The 19,858-nt window shown below is 38.1% G+C and overlaps 1 protein-coding gene across 1 annotated transcript in view; it reads left to right on the top strand.

Moving 5' to 3' along the window:
• GABRA3 (gamma-aminobutyric acid type A receptor subunit alpha3) overlaps positions 1 to 19,858 on the top strand; it is a gene marked incomplete at both ends in the record, with an annotated part of 152,459 nt that overhangs the window by 48,076 nt on the left and 84,525 nt on the right. The window contains one exon of the mRNA XM_082864868.1: positions 18,827 to 18,894. Coding sequence (XP_082720994.1) covers positions 18,827 to 18,894 — 68 coding nt within the window. The remainder of the gene's footprint in view (positions 1 to 18,826; positions 18,895 to 19,858) is intronic.

Here is a 19,858-nt window from a genome sequence, read left to right as displayed (position 1 = left end):
TAACAACTCCTTTAAAAGATACTCCACTTTTCTGGATTATCCCAACTGATTCCTGAGAAAGAGACAAAATCTAGAAGAAAATAATGAAGAGTGGAAATGCCTGCAAGTCAGATGTAGAGTCAGAAGGCAACTAGATTGATGATTACTGTAATCCTGAAGGGCACAAGGGAGTTAATTGTCATCCAGCTTTGAGCACTGAGCTGAAATTTGGGCTGGTAATTCGTATCTATTGAAAGGAGGACCAAGTGTCATCTTGTGCCTTCTCAAGTCCAGTATTGGTCAATATACTCCTTATCCTAACCACTAGTCCAGCAGATATAATGAAAGTTCTTCTGGGAAACCTGGCTTGCTAAGGGAATGACCAGCTATCAGAATGCCACTTGCGGTAGTCATTGTGAGGAAAGCTACTGTTTTTATGGAAAGGTGTCTTTTGTCTGGAAGAGTGTAGGAATGTAAATTGATCAGTGGCAATATCACTGGGAGGTATAAGAAGTGTTGCAATTCTCAAAGACCCAGCTGATATGCTCAAAACTAAGAGGAGGGGCTTCCCTGGTGGCGCAGTGGTTGAGAGTCCACCTGCCGATGCGGGGGACGCGGGTTCATGCCCTGGTCTGGGAAGATCCCACATGCCGCGGAGCGGCTGGGCCTGTGAGCCATGGCCGCTGAGCCTGCGCGTCCGGAGCCTGTGCTCTGCAATGGGAGAGGCCACAGCAGTGAGAGGCCTGTGTAACACAAAAAAAAAAAAAGAAAGAAAGAAAACTCAGAGGAGAGTGCAGACAGAAATGAGGTAGCTTGGTTGTCCGTGGAGGTAGAAGAGCACTTTCACAAACAGGATAAGAGTAAGCAGCAATGAGTGATGTCTTACCCCATTGGAATAAGAGGTCAGAGATTAAATCCAATAATGCTCAGGGAATATTGAGGGTTAGGGAAGGTTGCAATAAACTCTCAGGCCACAAAGGTGCCATAGATAGTGATATACTGTAAGGTGATGTTTCTGATTTGGGGCCACCAAAAGTCCCTGAGAGCCATACTCATTGTTATAAATGAGATTATTTGACTCAATAGAGTGGCATTGTGAAATGCCTAGATATAGGCTTTCTCTTTTATAATATACATTGTTTGACGTTTTTGTTTTTGGTTTTTTTTGCACTCTATGCCTCCAAGTACTGTCTCTTATGTAAACCTGAGTATTTAGGTGATTCCACTGTGCATTGGTATGCCTCCTATGCATGCTAGACTACTTTAAGTAGACATGCAGGGTTAATACCAAATTTTCTATGACTACATAACAATCTGTCTCATCATCTTCAAGATTCTAGGAGAGGACGTCATGAAGATTGTTAGTGGAGAAAATTGAAGATTAAACCATCCATCAACAGTATTGATCAAACCCAAGAATTGCTGAGTATATTTAATTGAATGTGGATAGAAAGCCCTCACTGCAGAATTACTGACATCTTGTTCAACATCACACAGAACCCATGACAGATAAGATGTGGCTCAGAAATTCCATCTCAGGACTAACAAATATGTATTTCTTCTGGTTGGCCCAGAGAAGATGCTGACATCAGTAGTTAAAAATAATTTAAATCAGGTATTCAAGGGATTTTGAGTTTTAAATGACAAACAGGAAGCTGTTCAAATATACTATTGTATCAAGAGGCATTTTTTTAAAAATATGGAGTCTATCAAGGTTAAAAAACAGCTGGGGTGTTACACAGATTCTTATTAGCATACTCCTCTTGGTGAAGATCTATCGGGAAAACTGCCTTCCAATCATCACTTTTCCTCTTATGCATAAGAGGACAAGTGCATTGAGATCAAAGTTGGTCAAGGACAGTTCACTTTGGAGTTTCTACAGGAGATGAGGTCCGAGAAGTGTTAGCAGAAGTATAGTCACCTGCATATTCAGCATGGAACCACTCACCATGGAGGTGGAAGGATATTGAACCCTGGGCCATAAATTTGGATATAGATCATTGCAGAGACCACTGGTTTCAGGAGTGAAGAAGTATATTCACCTGGCAGAAAGTTGAGCCTAAGATGCCAAATCTACTGCTCAGTCTTATTTATGATGAGAATGGGGAAGTGAGAGGTAAGGAAAGTCAGGAAGCAGGTTCTCTGCTTCCAAATCTCTTAACACCTCTTTTTAATGGTATATTGGTCTAGAATCCTTTGCAGTAGGATAATAGGCAGAGCTGACCTAGCATGGGAACTTTGGCAGCAGAAACCCAAAGTGAATTCGAGTGGTATAGGTCTTCTGGTACCTGCAGCCATAAAAGGCCAGGACCAAGAATAAATGCAGACATCAAATGACAAATAATAGCAGCCTCCCAACATTATTATTGTTTTATTTGGTCATTTCCTCATCCTTTAATGGGGATGGCTATCAGCAATATCTACTAGGGAGGTAGCCTTAGATCAGGTGGGGAACAGGGACAAGGTTTAGTCAATGAAGCTTGTTGGTATCTCTGAATCTATCATTGATTTTACCTGACTCAAAACTCCATACTCAAGATCCTATACTATGAGTGCCCCTTTACAATTTCCAAGTACTTTTTTCACATCTAGCATCTGTTATCTAATTTAATTCTCACAATGGAACTGTGAGGGGAGATATCGATATCTCTATTTCGCAGTGGTGGAACCTAAGACTAAAATGATTAAGGTAGTTTATTAGTCAATAAACAGTAGAGCCAGGGCCCAATCTCAGGGCCATTGGTTCCAAGTACAAGGTTCTTTGTTTCTCATCACTGCTATGTTTGAGAGAAATAGTGAAGCAGGGTAAAAATGAACAGCACACCCTCACAGCCCCAGTCTGCCAATCTGTGAATGTCAGGGTTTGGTGGGAGACAGTATGTTTTCTAACAAAGGGTACTGAAACAAGCCATAACTATTTCAAAGCTGGATGTCAACTTAGAGGATCGCCCCTTATAAGAAAATAAAAAAGAGCAGGTTCTGGCTAATACTGATGTAAGAGGGAAAATATGAGAGTTTTCTGGTTTAACACTAAGATTAAGGAAGGACGGCTTGGCAGACAGTGTGTCTGGAAGATAAAATTCTTCTTAGTGGGGTCAAAAGGATAGGAAAACTGTAACCAAGACATGGGAGGAAAAATTGCTCATTTGAGTTGCAAAGTGAAGAAGTCTGATTCCAGGTAGAAAGACTGGGTTCTGCTCAGCTTAGCCAGGACCAACACATTAATTTATTCCACAACAAAGGGAATGAGACTACATCTCACTTGTAACACATTAATCTACAGTGATTGCAAAGGAGTCCCTTTTGGAGATTTCTGAGGGAAATAAAGAATTTTATTCACTGAAAGATGCCTATTACAATACCATTAAGTCTAAATAGAACCACATTTCAAACACCGAATGGACATGCTTGCACATGTCTCTTTGTGCACATGTGTAAGGATTTCTTTTGAATATAGATCTATGAGTGGAATAAATGGGTTATAAGATATACACATCTCAACTTCAGCAAATATTTCCAAATTGCTCTCCAAAATGGTTTTACCAATTTACACTTCCTCCTAGCAGTGTATGAGAGTTCTCTTTGTTTCAGTTCTTAACCAGTACTCAGTACTCTCATGATCTTAAATTTTTGCTGGGCTGATAGCTGTGAATGGTACCTCTTTTTAATTTGCATTTCCCTCATTATCTAGTGATGTTGGATATCTTACATTCATTGGTTATTCAGATTCTTTCTTTCATGAATTACATTTCCTATTTAGGTTAGTACACTTGAAATTAATATTTATATGTGGTATGAGGTAGCAATGTACTTTTTATATATGGGTAACCTGTAGTCTGGCACATCTTTCAATAGTACATGTTTTTCTCACTGATATATAATACCTGTCCTGCCATACATCAAGACTTCATGTATCCATAGGACAGTTTCTGGGTGTACTGTTCTGTTTCATTAGTTTTGATGTATAGACTCATTTCATTTCATTTCATTTATTTATTTATTTATTTTTAACATCTTTATTGGAGTATAATTGCTTTACAATGGTATGCTAGTTTCTGCTTTATAACAAAGTGAATCAGTTATACCTATACATATGTTCCCATATCTCTTCCCTCTTGCGTCTCCCTCCCTCCCACCCTCCCTATCCCACCCCTCTAGGTGGTCACAAAGCATCGAGCTGATCTCCTTGTGCTATGCGGCTGCTTCCCACTAGCTATCTATTTTACATTTGGTAGTGTATATATGTCCATACCACTCTCTCACTTTGTCACAGCTTACCCTTCCCCCTCCCCATATCCTCAAGTCCATTCTCTAGTAGGTCTGCGTCTTTATTCCCGTTTTGCCCCTAGGTTCTTCATGACCATTTTTTTGTTTGTTTTTTAGATTCCATATATATGTGTTAGCATACGGTATTTGTTTTCCTCTTTCTGGCTTACTTCACTCTGTATGACAGACTCTAGGTTCATCCGCCTCACTACAAATAACTCAATTTCATTTCTTTTTATGCTGAGTAATATTCCATTGTATATATGTGCCATATCTTCTTTATCCATTCATCTGTTGATGGACACTTAGGACAGCTACATGTACAAGAATGAAATCAGAGCACTCCCTAACACCATACACAAAAATAAACTCAAAATGGATTAAAGACCTAAATGTAAGGCCAGACACTATCAAACTCTTAGAGGAGAACATAGGCAGAACACTCTATGACATAAATCACAGCAAGATCCTTTTTGACCCACCTCCTAGAGAAATGGAAATAAAAACAAAAATAAACAAATGGGACCTAATGAAACTTAAAAGCTTTTGCACAGCAAAGGAAACCATAAACAAGACGAAAGAACAACCCTCAGAATGGGAGAAAATATTTGCAAGTGAAGCAACTGACAAAGGATTAATCTCCAAAATTTACAAGCAGCTCATGCAGCTCAATATCAAAAAAACAAACAACCCAATCCAAAACTGGGCAGAAGACCTAAATAGACATTTCTTCAAAGAAGAAATACAGATTGCCAACAAACACATGAAAGAATGCTCAACATCATTAATCATTTGCAAATCAAAACTACCATGAGATATCATCTCATACCTGTCAGAATGGCCATCACCAAAAAATGTACAAACAATAAATGCTAGAGAGGGTGTGGAGAAAAGGGAACCCTCTTGCACTGCTGGTGGGAATGTGAATTCGTACGGCCACTATGGAGAACAGTATGGAGGTTCCTTAAAAAACTAAAAATAGAACTACCACACGACCGAGCAATCCCACTACTGGGCATATACCCTGAGAAAACCATAATTCAAGAAGAGTCATGTACCACAATGTTCATTGCAGCTCTATTTACAATAGCCAGGACATGGAAGCAATATAGACTCATTTTAAATGGGAGTCTTTATGCTTTTTTTCAGTTTGTGTAATTTGGGTCAAATTTTATATTTTTAAAAATTAATATGCAACTTACATACAGTATAATTCACTCTTTGTGGTGTACTATCATGTAACTAGCAATACAACCCAGATACAGAATACTTCTAGCAACTGGAAAAATCCCCTCACAGCTCTTCTGATAGGCTACTAATGATATCATATTGTGGTTATAAATTGCATTTCCTGATTGCATATCTTCATGTGTTGATTTGCCACCAGTCTATTTTCTTGGGTGAAATATCTGTTTAGATCCTTTGCAAGAAAAATTTTTGGCTTGTTTTATCACTTATTAGTGAATTTTGAAAGTTCTTTATATATTCTTTATGCAAGTCCTTTGTTAGAAGTTTGAAATGAAAATATTTCTTCCAGTCTTTGGCTTGTGCTTTTATTCTTTTAACAGTGTCTTTGAAAAAGAGAAGTTTTAAATTTTGATCAATCTAACTCAACAATTTGTTCTTGTTTAGTTTGTGACTTTTATGTCATATCTAAAAACGATTTTGCTTGACCCAAAGTCACGGACATTTTCTCCTATGTTTTCTTCTAGAAATTTTATAGTCTTAGGTTTTACATTTAGGTCTATGATCTATTCTGAGTTAATTTTTGTATAAGGTGTGAAGTAAGGGTTGGAGTAGCATGTTTTAGCATATGTCTATCTAATTGTTCCAGCACAATTTTTTGAAAAAGCTATATTTTCTACACTGCATTATCACCATGGTTGAAAATCAATTGACCATATATGTCTGGGCATATTTTTTAACTCTCCATTCTGTTCCATTGATTGATGTATAAATATTTGCAAACAAAGCAACTGACAAAGGATTAATCTCCAAAATGTACCTAAATAGACATTTCTCCAAAGAAGTTATACAGATTGCCAACAAACACATGAAAAGATGCTGAACTTCACTAATCATTAGGGAAATGCAAATCAAAACTACAATGAGGTATCACCTCATACCAGTCAGAATGGCCATCATCAAAAAATCTACAAACAATAAATGCTGGAGAGGGTGTGGATAAAAGGGAGCCCTCTTACACTGTTGGTGGGAATGTAAATTGGTACAGCCGCTATGGAGAACTGTATGGAGTTTCCTTAGAAAACTCAAATATTCTTTTACTGTTTTGATCGATGTACTTTTATAGTAAATCTTGAAACATTGAAATCCTATAATAGAGTTCTCCAAATTAAGAATGCATTAAAAATTTTGTTTTGGCTACTTAGCTCTTTTGCCTTTCCATACAAATTTCAGAATCCATGAATTTCTACCAAAAAACCCTTAGATTTTATTTAGGACTGTGTTTAATCTGTAGAATTGTTTAGGAAGAATTGACTCTGCCTTAGCTTCCACTTCCCCTTTATAGTGAGGTCTGAAATTCAGCCAGATGTGAAAGTTTAGGTTCTTCTCAAGCCTTTTCTGAGCATATGTCAAGCCCTGGGCATGTGCGTGGACTTATCAATCCCTTGGTATATGTTGGAAGTTTATAAAAATCCTTATTCACCCAAGTATCTCCTTTTCTAAACTTTTTCTTCTCAGGCTTTTCAGTCTGTCTATTGCTTGTCCCAGCTCTTATCCCTAGCCCCAGGCTGCTGCTGTCAATATTTTTGTCTTTAAATGCTTTTGACAATGCCTCTCAGGAAGCAGCCCCAACACTAGGAATGATCCCATTTGAGTGAAACAAAGTCAAGCCATTGCATCCCTCTTTCAAAAAGGGGTTAAGGGTTTCGACCTGCCATTCAGAATAAGATTTATATTGCTCTTTCTGGCAATGGGAACCTGTAACAGGAGTGTGGGCTGACATCTTTATGGCTGCTGCCGCTCTGGGGGTTGTGGGATATAGGTGGGTGAAGTACCTTTTTTTTTCATCACATATTCCCCTGGTGGATATAAGTTTTTGACTAGATTCTAGAGTTCTGTAAAATTTGATTCTGACAGTTTTTCCAAGCTTATTAGTTGTTTTTATGGAGAGAGAGAGCCCTAGATTTCCTTACTCTGCCACTTTTGGTGACATTACTCTTCTATTTTTCCTGATATTCATAGATTTTGTCTTTTTGTTGTTTGGTCAGTCTGACTAGAGGTTTGTCAATTTTTTTCAAGGAACCAGTTTTTAATTTCACTGATTTCCTCTATCGTTTTTCTATTTTTAATTCTACTTTCTTTTAAATGTGTTTCTTTTTTTATATTTCTAGTTATTGAGATGGAAGCTTAGATTATGGACTTTTTGAGTCTTCTTTTTTCCTAAAGTAGATATTTAATGCTATACATTTCCCTCTATGTATTTCTTTATGAGCATCCCACAGCTTTGATGTGTTGTATTTTTATTTTTATTGAGTTCACTATATTTTGAAACATCACTTATGACTTCTTTCTTGATCCATGGGTTATTTAGAAGAGTGTTCTTTAATGTCCAAATATTAGGAAAGGTATTTTTCTGTATTAATTACTATTTTTATTCTTTTATGGTTACTGATCATAGTTTATATGACTTTAGTTCTTTTAAATTTGTTAAGGTTTGTTTTATGGGCTATCTTGGTGAATGTCCCAATGTACTTGAAAAAATTGGATATTCTTCTGTTGGGGGTAGAGTGTTCTATAAATGTCAATTAGGTGACACTGGTTGATAATATTGTTCAGGTCTTCCATACATTTACTAATTTTGTCTGTACACATTCTATCAATTGTTGAAAGAGGAATATTGAAGTATCCAACAATAATTTTGGAGTTTTAAATTTCCTATTTGAATTCCATCAGTTTCTGTGTCATATATTTGAAGTTCCATTGTTAGATATCACATTTAGCCTTGTAATATCTTACTTGTGATTTAATTATGTAAATCCCTCTTCATCTTTGGTAATTTTCCTTGTTCTACAGTATAGTTCTTTGATTTTAATATAGCCACCACATCTCTCTTTTGATTAGTGTTTACGTTATATATATTTTCCATTCTTTTAATATATTTATATCTTTATATTTATAGTGGGCGTCGTATACACAGAATATGTTTGGCTCTTTTTTTTCCAATCTGACAATCTCTGGCTTTGTATGTTTAGACCACCTACAATTAATATATTTATTGACATGGTTATGTTTAGATTCATCATTTTATTATTTGTTTTGTTTGTCCCCTCTGTTTTTATGTTAATCTATTTTCCTTTTACTGAATATTTTTGACATATTTGAACATCTTTATTTTATCTATTGCCTCTTTAGAAATATTTCTTTATGAGATTCATTGGTTGCTATAGGGATTACCATTTTCACAGCTAAGGTTTCACAGTCTTCTTGGAGTTAATATTGTTCCACTTCCAGTAAAGTGTAGAAAGTAGTCTTGTAACAATATCAGTCCATTGCCCATCCAAAGTACCTTTATGTTATGGGTGTCTTAACTATTATATCAACATTCATTAAAACCCACATGAGACAATGTTTGAATTTTTTATTTCAGCAGTCATAACTATTTTAAAGAACGTAAGAAAGAACAATTTTTTTAACATATATCCAAAATTTCCATATCTGTTGTTCTTCCTTTATTCCTGACAATCTAATTTCCCCCCAGCATTACTTCCCTTAAGCCTGAAGAACTTCTGTAGAATTTCTTATAGAATAACTCTGCTGGTAACAAATTCCCTTGTCTTTTTAAATCTCAGAATGTCTCCTGAAGCTTTTTTTTTTTACATCTTTATTGGCATATAATTGCTTTACAATGTTCTGTTAGATTTTGCTGTATAACAAGGTGAATCAGCTATATGTATACATACATCCCCATATCCCCTCCCTCTTTAGCCTCCCTCCCACCCTCCCTGTCCCATCCCTCTAAGTGGTCACAAAGCACCGAGCTGATCTCCCTGTGCTATGCAGCTGCTTCCTACTAGCTAGCTATTTTACATTTGGTAGTGTATATGTCAATGCTACTCTCTCACTTCGTCCCAGCTTCCCCTCCCCCACTGTGTCCTCAAGTCCATTCTCTATGTCTGTGTCTGTATTCCTGTCCTGCCCCTAGGTTCATCAGAACCATTTTATTTTAGATTCCATATATATGTGTTAGCATACGGTATTTGTTTTTCTCTTTCTGACTGACTTCACTCTGTATGACAGACCCCAGGTCCATCCACCTCACTACAAATAACTCAATTTCATTTTTTATGGCTGTAATATTCCGTTGTATATATGTGCCACATCTTCTTTATCCATTCATCTGTCAATGGACACTTAAGTTGCTGAAGCATATTTTTATTGGGTATAGAGTTCTGAGGTTAACAGTTCTTTTCTTTAAGCATATTAAAGATTCTGTTTCACTATTGTCTATGAATTGATGATATAGCTTCAGTCTTTCAAGTAGTTGTTCCCCTTCATAGACTGTGTGATTTTCCAATACCTTCTTTCAAGATTTTCCTTCATCTTTGGTATTTAGCAGTTTGATTATTATATGTCTAGGCAATCATTTCTTCTTCTTTTTTTTTTCTTTTCTGTTTAGGGCCTGTAGAATGGCTTGATTCTGTAAACTTATGTGTTCTACCAAACTTGGAAAGTTTCTGAGCACTATTTCTTCAGATACATTTTTTCTTTACTAATTTCTTTCCCCTCTCTTTCTGGAATTCCAATGCTCTATGTGTTGGACATTATCATATCATTCAGCATAGCCCTGAGTTTCTGTTGATATTTTTTCAGACATTTTTGTTGCTATTCTTCACATTGGATAATTTCTGTCAATCACCAATTTCACTGACTCTTTCCTTTGTCATCTCCATTCTGCTATTGAGACCATCCAGTGAATTTTTTATTTTGGTAATTGCATTTTTTATTGCTAAATTTTCAAATTGGTTATTTTTATATTTCCTAATTTTTCTGTGAAAACTTCATTTTTCTGTTTATTTTAAATGTATTTTCATTTACCTCATGGAGCTTAGTTATAATAACCATTTAAAAATCTTTGACTGAAATTTTCAACATTTGAATCATGTTACAGTTGACATTTGTTGATTGTCTTTTCCCTTGAGAATTGGTAACATTTTTTCTGGTTCTTTCTAAGTAAAATAATACTGAATTGTATTCTGGACATTTTGACTATTATGTGGAGTCTTAGTCCTGTTATAATGCTTTGGAGAATGTTGAATTTTTTTTTCTTATTTGTTTTAGCAGACAATCAACTTGGTTAAAAAGCAAGGTCTGCCTTGCTTTCTCTGGGTGGTGATGCCCATCTCTTTCAGTTTTCAAAGCCTTTGCTATGATGCATTTGGTTTATGTCACACACGTATCACTGAGGGGATAGCCCTAAGACTTGGTCCGTGGTTTACATATTAATTCATAGTTCAATTATCAAAATCTTTGCTATGTGGTTTTGAGTCTGTCCTATACTTGTGCTATTCAGGATTAGTGTGAAATTTAGGTGGTGGTTTAAATCATAGTGTACTTCTCAAAGCCTTTGGCATGCTGCCTTGAGTCTGTCCTAGGCATGTGCTTAAGGGTAAACCTATGATTTGTGAGGGTTCATATAAAGAATTAGTGGATCCTCTTCTTTAACCCTCTATACTCTGGGATTCCCCACACTCTGTGGTGTACAGTGGTCTTTTCCCCTAGTTTTCTGGCAAGACAGATTTTTAAAATCAGAGTTTTAGCTGTTCGTGCCACTGTCCCACTATGCAGCTTTGCCTTTAAGGCAGAACTGCAAGAGAAAAGAAGAAGAAAAAAGAAAAACAGGAAACATATTTCCCTGTGGGTTGCTTCTCCAAGTCTTGATGTCCCTCTATAATCTACCTGTTCTTTTTTACTTTGCAGAGTCCTTGGGTAGTTGCTTTTATATTTCGTCCAGAGATTTTCATTTATAATCATTGGGAGAGAAAGGCTGTAATGCACTTATTCCACCATGCCAGAAACCAGTTTAGTTTTATTTTAAGTTTAGTTTTTCACCCTCTTTTTCTTACTGTCCTGTGGTTTTTTAGTTTGCTTCTACTCTGATCTCTGTTCCAAACTGGACTTATAACAGTATTTTTGAAGTTTCTTCTCCATTGTGATATTGCTGATCCATTCCTGGTCCAACAAGCCACTTAGATCAATTTCTAATCCCAAGACTATGTCTTTGTAGATTATGTCATCCCCACCCCCCCCCCAGCCCATGCCTGCTGCCTCAAACAGAGTCATACCCTGGGCATCAGTTCATCTTCACTTTTTCTAGCCTCTCTACAAGGAGAGCCCCAGCTCTGACCAACGAGTACTCAGCCTGCTTCTATTCTCCTCTTTTGTACAGAGAAATATTTTAGTTTCTTTTACTTTACTTCTTATTTTCAGACCCAGATCTCTGACTTCAGTATTACTTACAACTTTGATTTGTGTCTGTTCCATGATATTTTGATCTTTTATTTGGAACAATTATATCTTTTTTATTATATCATTTATATTTTATCTCTCATTATAATGTGTTTATTACCTGTGCCATCTTATCTGGAAGTTCCAAACATTTCTTAAGAATGACAGTGTATGTGCCTCTGGTAGCCTCTTCTAATCTATTATGGCCAATATTTTTAATGTTGGAATCATAACAAAATGGATTCCCTTTTTTACAGATAAAGAAATTAAGGTATAGTTAACTTGAGGTAGGACCAGGATTAACCCAAGTCTCCAGAGTCCTATACCAAAGTTTATTCCACTTATTAATTTTATGTCTAAGCTAAAAATCAGCAGACCCTGGAAAAATACCAGAGCATCCTTGTAACATTTTAGAATATTTCAGCTGTTTTAAAGATTCTATTGCTTTTCCCCTGACTTTCAGCTTGTTCTGGCTCAAGGATGTGCCTTTAGAGTGGAGAAGACATTGTGTAGTTGGCCTCCAACTTATTTCTTGGTCATTATTTGAGCACTGCTTCAAATTCCCTCTCTAATTTTGTTATAATATTGCCCCAAGGAAATCCTACTAGCTCTTGGAAGTGACCTCTATTTTCCACACATCTGCCCATCATTTTCTCTGGAGCTACAAATCCTAATATTGCCTTTGATCCCCATCACAAGGAAGGGATGTCTCTAGAAAGGTCTGAGGGCAAAGATATTCTAGGAAGGCCCTTCTGTAGACCTATATTAATGCCACTAGAAGCACTGAGCACAGCAACCTGTTCTGAGAAAAGCCTGGTTATTATTACTTTTTTCCTACCTCTTTACTACATTAATGCTTATTTCTTGTTTTTGCCACTGCCCTATCTCTTCTTCAGTTCTAATTTATGCCTCTGATCTACTCTGGGCTTAGAAACCACAAGACCAAAGAAACAGAGCATAGTTTTTGAAATGGATTTTAGGGATCTCTGTGCCGAAACTTCATATTCTATTTAAGGAAACCTAGGCTCAAGGAGATAACAGTCTCATTCACGATCATAGTAGCTTGTCAGTATCACTACTTGACCTGTACCAAGATCTTCTGAAATCAGGTTCAATGCTTTTTCCACTACACGCTGGGTAAGTATTGAGCTAGGTAACAAATAATAGGTGTACAGGAAAGGGAAAAGGAAAAGTTGGAGGAGGGAAACATCTAGAATGAGTGACAGACAAATGATACCATTTGAACTGACACTTGAAATATGTGTTGGTACTTTACAAATTAAATGTTAAATGCCAGATTAAAGAATGAGATAATGGTGAGGAAGATGAAATGCTGAGGATGATAGCCCAGGAATCAGTGTTTTTGTGGAACCGGTGAATGAAGTGGAGTGATCTGAATGGTGTGTACTGCCCACCAACTGTAACTGGCTTGGGACTGAAAGATGAATTTTGGGGGTGCATTAAGACTGAACTTCTTGCTGGTGTTTTGTTATAAACATATGTTTCATGTAGCTAGCTATTAAGATTTGCTGTACATTCCAGGTGCCAGACACTAGATGAAGTAGCATAAACACAGTGCTAGACCTCTAGCCTACCAAATGTCAAAAGTTATGAGCTTTGCCCAGACAGCCTGCAAAAGGGGGTATGAGTCAATTGCAGAGCTTAGATTAGAACTTAGGACCTCTAATGCAGAGTTTTGTCATATCTGCTTCCTTAAGCCATCTGTCTGTGATTCCTCTGAAGAGCTTATCTGTGATTAATGCTATGGTGTGTGTGTGTCACTGAGTACTTACAGTATCTCAGTCCCCAAGGTTTGTAAAAGACAAATGAAAAGGCCATTAACAGAACAGAGCACTCCAGCTCTCAGATCTCCGAGAGGTTCTCCATAAGTCATTGTAGCCCACTCCCTAAATCCATGTTGCTAGCAGACCCAGCGAGTCACATGGAAGCTCATTTCTAGTAGCTTAGTCTCTCTTCAAGATGAAAAGTGTACACAATAACAAACACTTATTCTCTAAAATTCCCAGTGATATGGAAGTAGGAAAACATAAAAGTCAGGACTTTGTTCTTTTAGTCAAAGTCCCAATCCTTAAAACCTCACTATTGTCAGGAAGACTGTTATTGGGAAGGATTGAAGAGTCCGTCACAGCCTGTAATGAGATAACGGGGTATAGTTGGCTTTTGTTCATATCATTCATCTTATGATCCTGTCTAATAGCACTGTGACAAAGTTTCATCACAAAACATATTTCAGAGTGCCAGTAAAAAAATCAGACCCAATCCAGAGGAAAGTGAATGTGGGATAGTGAGGTTGCTTAAAACCATGTCAAAAGAGGGGAGACACAAAGGAAGTCAGGATATTTAATCTGGAAAGGAACAAGAAGAGAAGACTTAGGTGTACCATGATCACTTTCCTTCAATCTTTGAACGTCTTTAACTCTCAAAAGAACAACAAGCAGATTTTGTTGTGTGGATCCAAAGGGCACTACTAAGACCGATGTTTATGTGTGTGCTGGAGTGGAGAAGCTAGAGTTGGGGAAACTACTCTGGTTTCTGCTCAGAGGAGAAAATTCATAGCTTCTTGGGGGTCTATTTTAATTCAAACTAGAAAATACAGTTTGTATGAGCAACATAGTCAATATAAACACAGTGATCACTTGCTGATTGGCGTATCTTTACTCTTTCAGATCAAAAGCAAGCTGGAATGACATTAGGAACTGGTTGATAAGTTCCCCACCAATGGGAGTCCCACTGAGGGCTAAGGGCATGTGTGTTTAGCTTCCAATACCACAGTAAATTTGCAAAAGGAAAAGATAATTCTATTCACCTTTGGTTTCAGAAGGTAATATTGGAAGGAAATTGGATCTCCAAAGTAAATAAAAAAGAACCAAGGAGCATTGGAAAATATTTGTTAAAAAAAGAAAAAGGAAAAAAAACCTCATTTCCAAATTAAATTATTTTTCACATTTGAAAAATGAGAAGGCTGTGAACAAGGGCTAGACTATGAACTGTAGCCCTAACCAGTTTTAGTCTAATTCACTGGTCTTTTCATTTAATTAAATGAAATAGCAAACTTCTAATCATTCCTTCACACAGAGGAGCTAGAGTGGTGGGTGGATACTCTCTTCTTTGTCTGGGACTGAGGACCTTAGACTTCTGGGTGAGTTCTGTCCACTTGGCCTTATGGGTATCTCATATGGTCTTGCCTCTGGAATAGTATTAAGCAGCAGCAGCAGGTAACATATATTGAAAACTGGATTTATTCTAACTATTGGTCTCAATACTGTCTCCTTAAATCCTCAGAGCAATTCTGAGGTACGTGCTATCATTATCCCAATTTTCCAGATGAATAAACAGGCATAGAGAAGTTAAGTGACAAAAGGCGCACAAAGTGTAAATGGCAGAACCTAAATTCAAACTCAGTTAGTCATGCTTTCAATCACTGTACATTACTTCTGCAGGGTACTTCTGTGTGTTGTCACATACCCTGCTCCAAGGCAGCTGGATTTCCTAGTCAAAAAATGGGATTTAGTCATTGGGGCTTTGTGGTCCCTGTGTGCAACACTGGGGGAATGTCAATATACACTACCAATGTAAAGAGATAGCTAGTGGGAAGCAGCCACATAGCATAGGGAGATGAGCTTGGTGCTTTGTGTCCACCTAGAGGAGTGGGATAGGGAGGGTGGGAGGGAGATGCAAGGGAGAGGAGATATGGGGATATATGTTTATGTATAGCTGATTTACTTTGTTATACAGCAGAAACTAATACACAATTGTAAAGCAGTTATACTCCAATAAAGATGTTAAAAATTTTTTTTGATGTGGACCATTTTCTTAAAGTCTTTATTGAATTTGTTACAATATTGCTTCTGTTTTATGTTTTGGGTTTTTTGGCTGCAAGGCTTGTGGGATCTTATCTCCCCAACCAGGGAACGAACCCACACCCCCTGCATTGGAAGGTGAGGTCTTAACCACTGGATCCCCAGGGAAGTCCCAATGGGTGTCTTTTAAATGACAGTGAACAGTTGAGAGAGAGGAGGAATACCTTATTTGCATTAAACCTTGTTGGGTTGCACCCTCCAGACCTGCAAGCCCTGTACTTTCCCAGCCTCGAGACCAAAGAAAGAGCCTGGAGTCAGCGACAGAGACATCAATGGTTTCATGGATAAGGTGAATCTTCCTTGTCTGAACCAAGGTCCTGGAGTGACACCCCACCATGTGCAGCAGAGGTGGGCAGGACTTGGTGGCAGTCTTCACTCCCAGGTGGGATGGGGAGGGAGGTTACCAGTTACAGGAGTATTGACTTTAGGTCGGTGCTTATTGGTTGCCAGGGAAACCAGTAGAGGGGTTCACCCCTCACTGCCCCTTTGATAAATCATCATAGTGGAGATAATTCTGGTCTAAAGATTAGATCATTAGCTGGGGCCAGAGACAAGTACATAGGCATTTACTGATTAGGCCCTATGATTGAGGGAAGGTCAGTCATGTGAGTGGGTGTAGGTGAAGCAGGGACTGGTGGAGCAGGGGATGTACAGAGAGCAAGAGAACAGCCACATTGGGTGGCCTGATCATACAAACCTCCTACCTTCCTCAGGCAGCAGAGAAAACTTGCCTTTTACTACCATTGGGCACCTTTAGTCAGATGCTTTTTGCTTGGCCCTGCGTTCAGAGTTCCTAGTTAGAGCAGAGAGAAAATTCAAATTTGTTTGATACCAAACCCTCATTGTACAAGAGAAAAGCCAAAAGAAGAAAAGTCTTAAGGCATTCAGCAAGTCGGAGAGAGATCCAGAACGCAAGCCTTCCCATCCCAGTCAAAGACTCTTCCTTTTCTACCTACAGTGACTCCATTCTCCTCTTAGAGCTAGAGCAGTCTCCTGACTTTATCACCACTATCTCTCTTCTTTTTCTCCTATAGTCTGGGTCCCCTGTTTTGTTTTTGTTTTTGTTTTGGCTGTGCCAAGTGGCATGTGAGATCTTAGTTATCCAACCAGAGATCGAACCCACATCCCCTGCAGTGGAAGAACAGAGTCGTAACCACTGGACTGCCAGGGAAGTCCCTGGGCCCCCTGTTTTGAATCTGCATAGCTATCTTACAGTTTTACAGTTAAATTGGTTTAGAAAGTTGTTCTGTGTCTAACTATGTCCTGCCTGGAATATTGGATTCAAATGTAATTGTGGTCTCTCCCATTAATTAATTAATTTTGTTTTATGTACTTTGGGGTATGGCAATGTTTCCCCAGCCAATGAATCTGGTAGTGTATCTGAAGAGACAAGTGTTTAGGGGGCATGTTCTGCATTCTGAAGTGTTGTCTCTTGTCCTTGAAGCACAGAAATATCTCTGAGGGAAGACTGTGCTCTAGATGAGAGCCCAAATATTTAAAACACAACTCTAGCTTCAGAGACATGTTATTTGCTGATTAAGCTTGGAAGTAGATAGATTGTGTGTTTTGGTGAATTGACTAGTGTTGATTATTATTAAATGATACTCATAGTCTCTTTTGAAAATGGAATGTTTGTGGATGTGTACAGTGGCCTTAAGTATACTTTGTGCCTGTGTAGGGGAATAGTGTATTAAGAGCCTAAGAGATGGCTCTGGAAAATGTGAAGTCAATAAGACATAAAGTACATCTGGGCTAGGACCCAGAACTGGATGAATATAGTGAATATGCTATGAATGGAGTATGTGTGTCCATTACCTCTCCATGGGAAAAAATAAATAGTGTAATGTATAGCACAGGGAATATAACCAATATTTTACAATAACTTTAAATGGAGCATAATCTATAAAAATGTCAAATCACAATATTGTACCCTTAAAACTAATATAATGTTTTAAATCAACTATACTTCAATTAAAAAGGAAATATAAAATTTAAAAATTAAAAAAATACTGCCATAGACTGCAGTAACCAGCCTCATTATAGTATACATATATCAAGTCCTATGTGGGCTTTATTGGTATTAGCTGCGTTACTGGTGTGCTCTACTGGGGTCAGGTATGCTGGGCTGGAGTGGATCTTGTTTGAATTTAGTGTAATGATGAGGTGTTTGGTAGGCTGTAATTGACTTTGCTAAGCTGAGGTAGGCTACCCTGTACTCTGAGGTATGCTTGAGTGGATGAGCTAGTCTGAGCTGCAATGGGGTAAACAGGGATGACAGAAGGAGGAAAAGAGAAACTTAGCAGTGCAATAACTTCACTTCTCTGAGTATCATTTTCCAACTTGGCAAATATATATGTGATGAGATTCATCCATTAATACCGAAAATGTTCAGTGAGCACCATCTCAATAACAGGCTCCTTTTCTATGTACTGAGGATACAGAGCTAACAAAACAGGGACACTGCCCTTCAGGAGCTCTTGGGTTATGTGGCAAGGAAGATGAGTAAATACACAGTTGCAATAGAAAAAAATGCAAAGAGAGTATATCAGGTGATATCAATCATCTCCAAATCTCAGTCACTTAACCCAACAAAAGTACTTCTCATTGATGCAAAGTCTATTGTGGATCCACGCAACTCTCCAGTGCCGTTGTCCTCCAAGTGTTGGGTCATCATTCCAGGCTGTTTCAATCTTATAGTAGCTCCATATTAACATATGTTTCCATGGTGACCATGGCAGGTAGGGTCTTGCATTGGACATTAATTGTTGCAGCCAGGGAGGGACACATATTACTTCCTCCTACAACCAAAACCAGTCACACATCCCTTCCGTACTTTAGGAGTACAATCATCCTACATTCCTGAAAGTGGAAAAGGGTTGGCTCTTGGAACATTTGTAACCTACCACAGGTAGGGATAATCCCAGTGTGAGAGCCCAGCAGGTGTGAATGTTAGAGATCTCGAAGGGCTCTCACTAAGCTTTGGAGTTTGGAGGTTCTGCCGCCATTCTCAATGTTACCTAAAGGGATGGATTTTGTTCCTGTGCCTAGCATATTTTCTGTGAAGAAATAGTACAAGTGAGAGTTTTTTAAGGGGTTTTCCTATGATTGTACCAAGTATCTTTTCTTAGAAGTAACAAGTTTGCTATCATTTGGAGTACTGCCCTGGACTCTCTCTGAGCTAAGGCAACAGTCTTTCATAACACTCTGCTTTTCTACTTTCTTTCAACCAGATGCAGTGACTGAAGTTAAGACTGACATCTACGTGACCAGTTTTGGCCCTGTGTCAGACACTGACATGGTAAGTATAGTTTCTGCAAAGGTAAAAGTGAAAGATGATGCAACAGATCAAAGAAAATAAATTGAGGTTTTCCTATGGCAGGGCCTTGGAGCTATATTCTAAGGAGAAGTCTTGCCCTACCCTCATCATCCTACATTAGCTAAATCCATCTTTTGCCCTGCTCTTCCCACCTATTCACATATCAAGTATATATCCCCCACCAGGAGTACCTTTCCCTTCTATAACATCTCTTTCAAAATTCAGCTTTTCTCCCTATCCTCAATTAAACTTTGTCTGACACTTCACATTTCAGTACCACACACATATCAGCACATATAGGTCATGTGAGGAGTGCACATGGTGGGGACTCTCAGTCTAGCAACTGGTAGTGTCATTCAAGAAGTCCATCCCCCCCAAAAAAGTAGAAGTCCATTCCTTGCAAACAAGCCCTATTCAATGGGGAAGTGGATAGACCATGGTGATGTAAAGTGTTTGGAGGAAGAGTCAAACCTACTAGAAACGGGTCCTTCTACAGATGTGAGGATGAAGAGAGCATCAGAACAGATTCAAGGAATAGGGTAGTGCACAGCAGAACTAGCAAGGGGATGACTCATGAGACATCTACAAGGACTTCCCCTTCTCCTACCATTCTCCCTTTCTGCCAAAGCAAGGCATGCAGTGGAGAGTTGAGGCAGGAGACCCTGTCCTAATGGAGCATCTGATCAATATCTACTTCAGATACCAAATATCATCATTTGAAAAATTATCATGAAGGGACACAAAGAAGCTATTATCTGCTCAGTATGTCAGACAGTGATTAGATGCTCCAAAAAGGTTTGTTGAATGAGTGCCTTTGTGTTTAAAATCTTAAAATCAGAAAAACTATGTTCAAAAATATGAAATATCCATGCTCACTACATAGATTTTTTTCTTTATCTTCAGTGGGACTACTACTTAGCAGGGGACAAAGCTTATTTAGATCTGT

The sequence above is a fragment of the Leucopleurus acutus genome, assembly GCF_964270905.1.
Source record: "Leucopleurus acutus genome assembly, chromosome: X".
Lineage (NCBI taxonomy): Eukaryota > Metazoa > Chordata > Mammalia > Artiodactyla > Delphinidae > Leucopleurus > Leucopleurus acutus.
The sequence above is the reverse complement of the archived record's forward strand: the minus strand, read 5'-3'. Positions and strand labels throughout refer to the sequence as shown.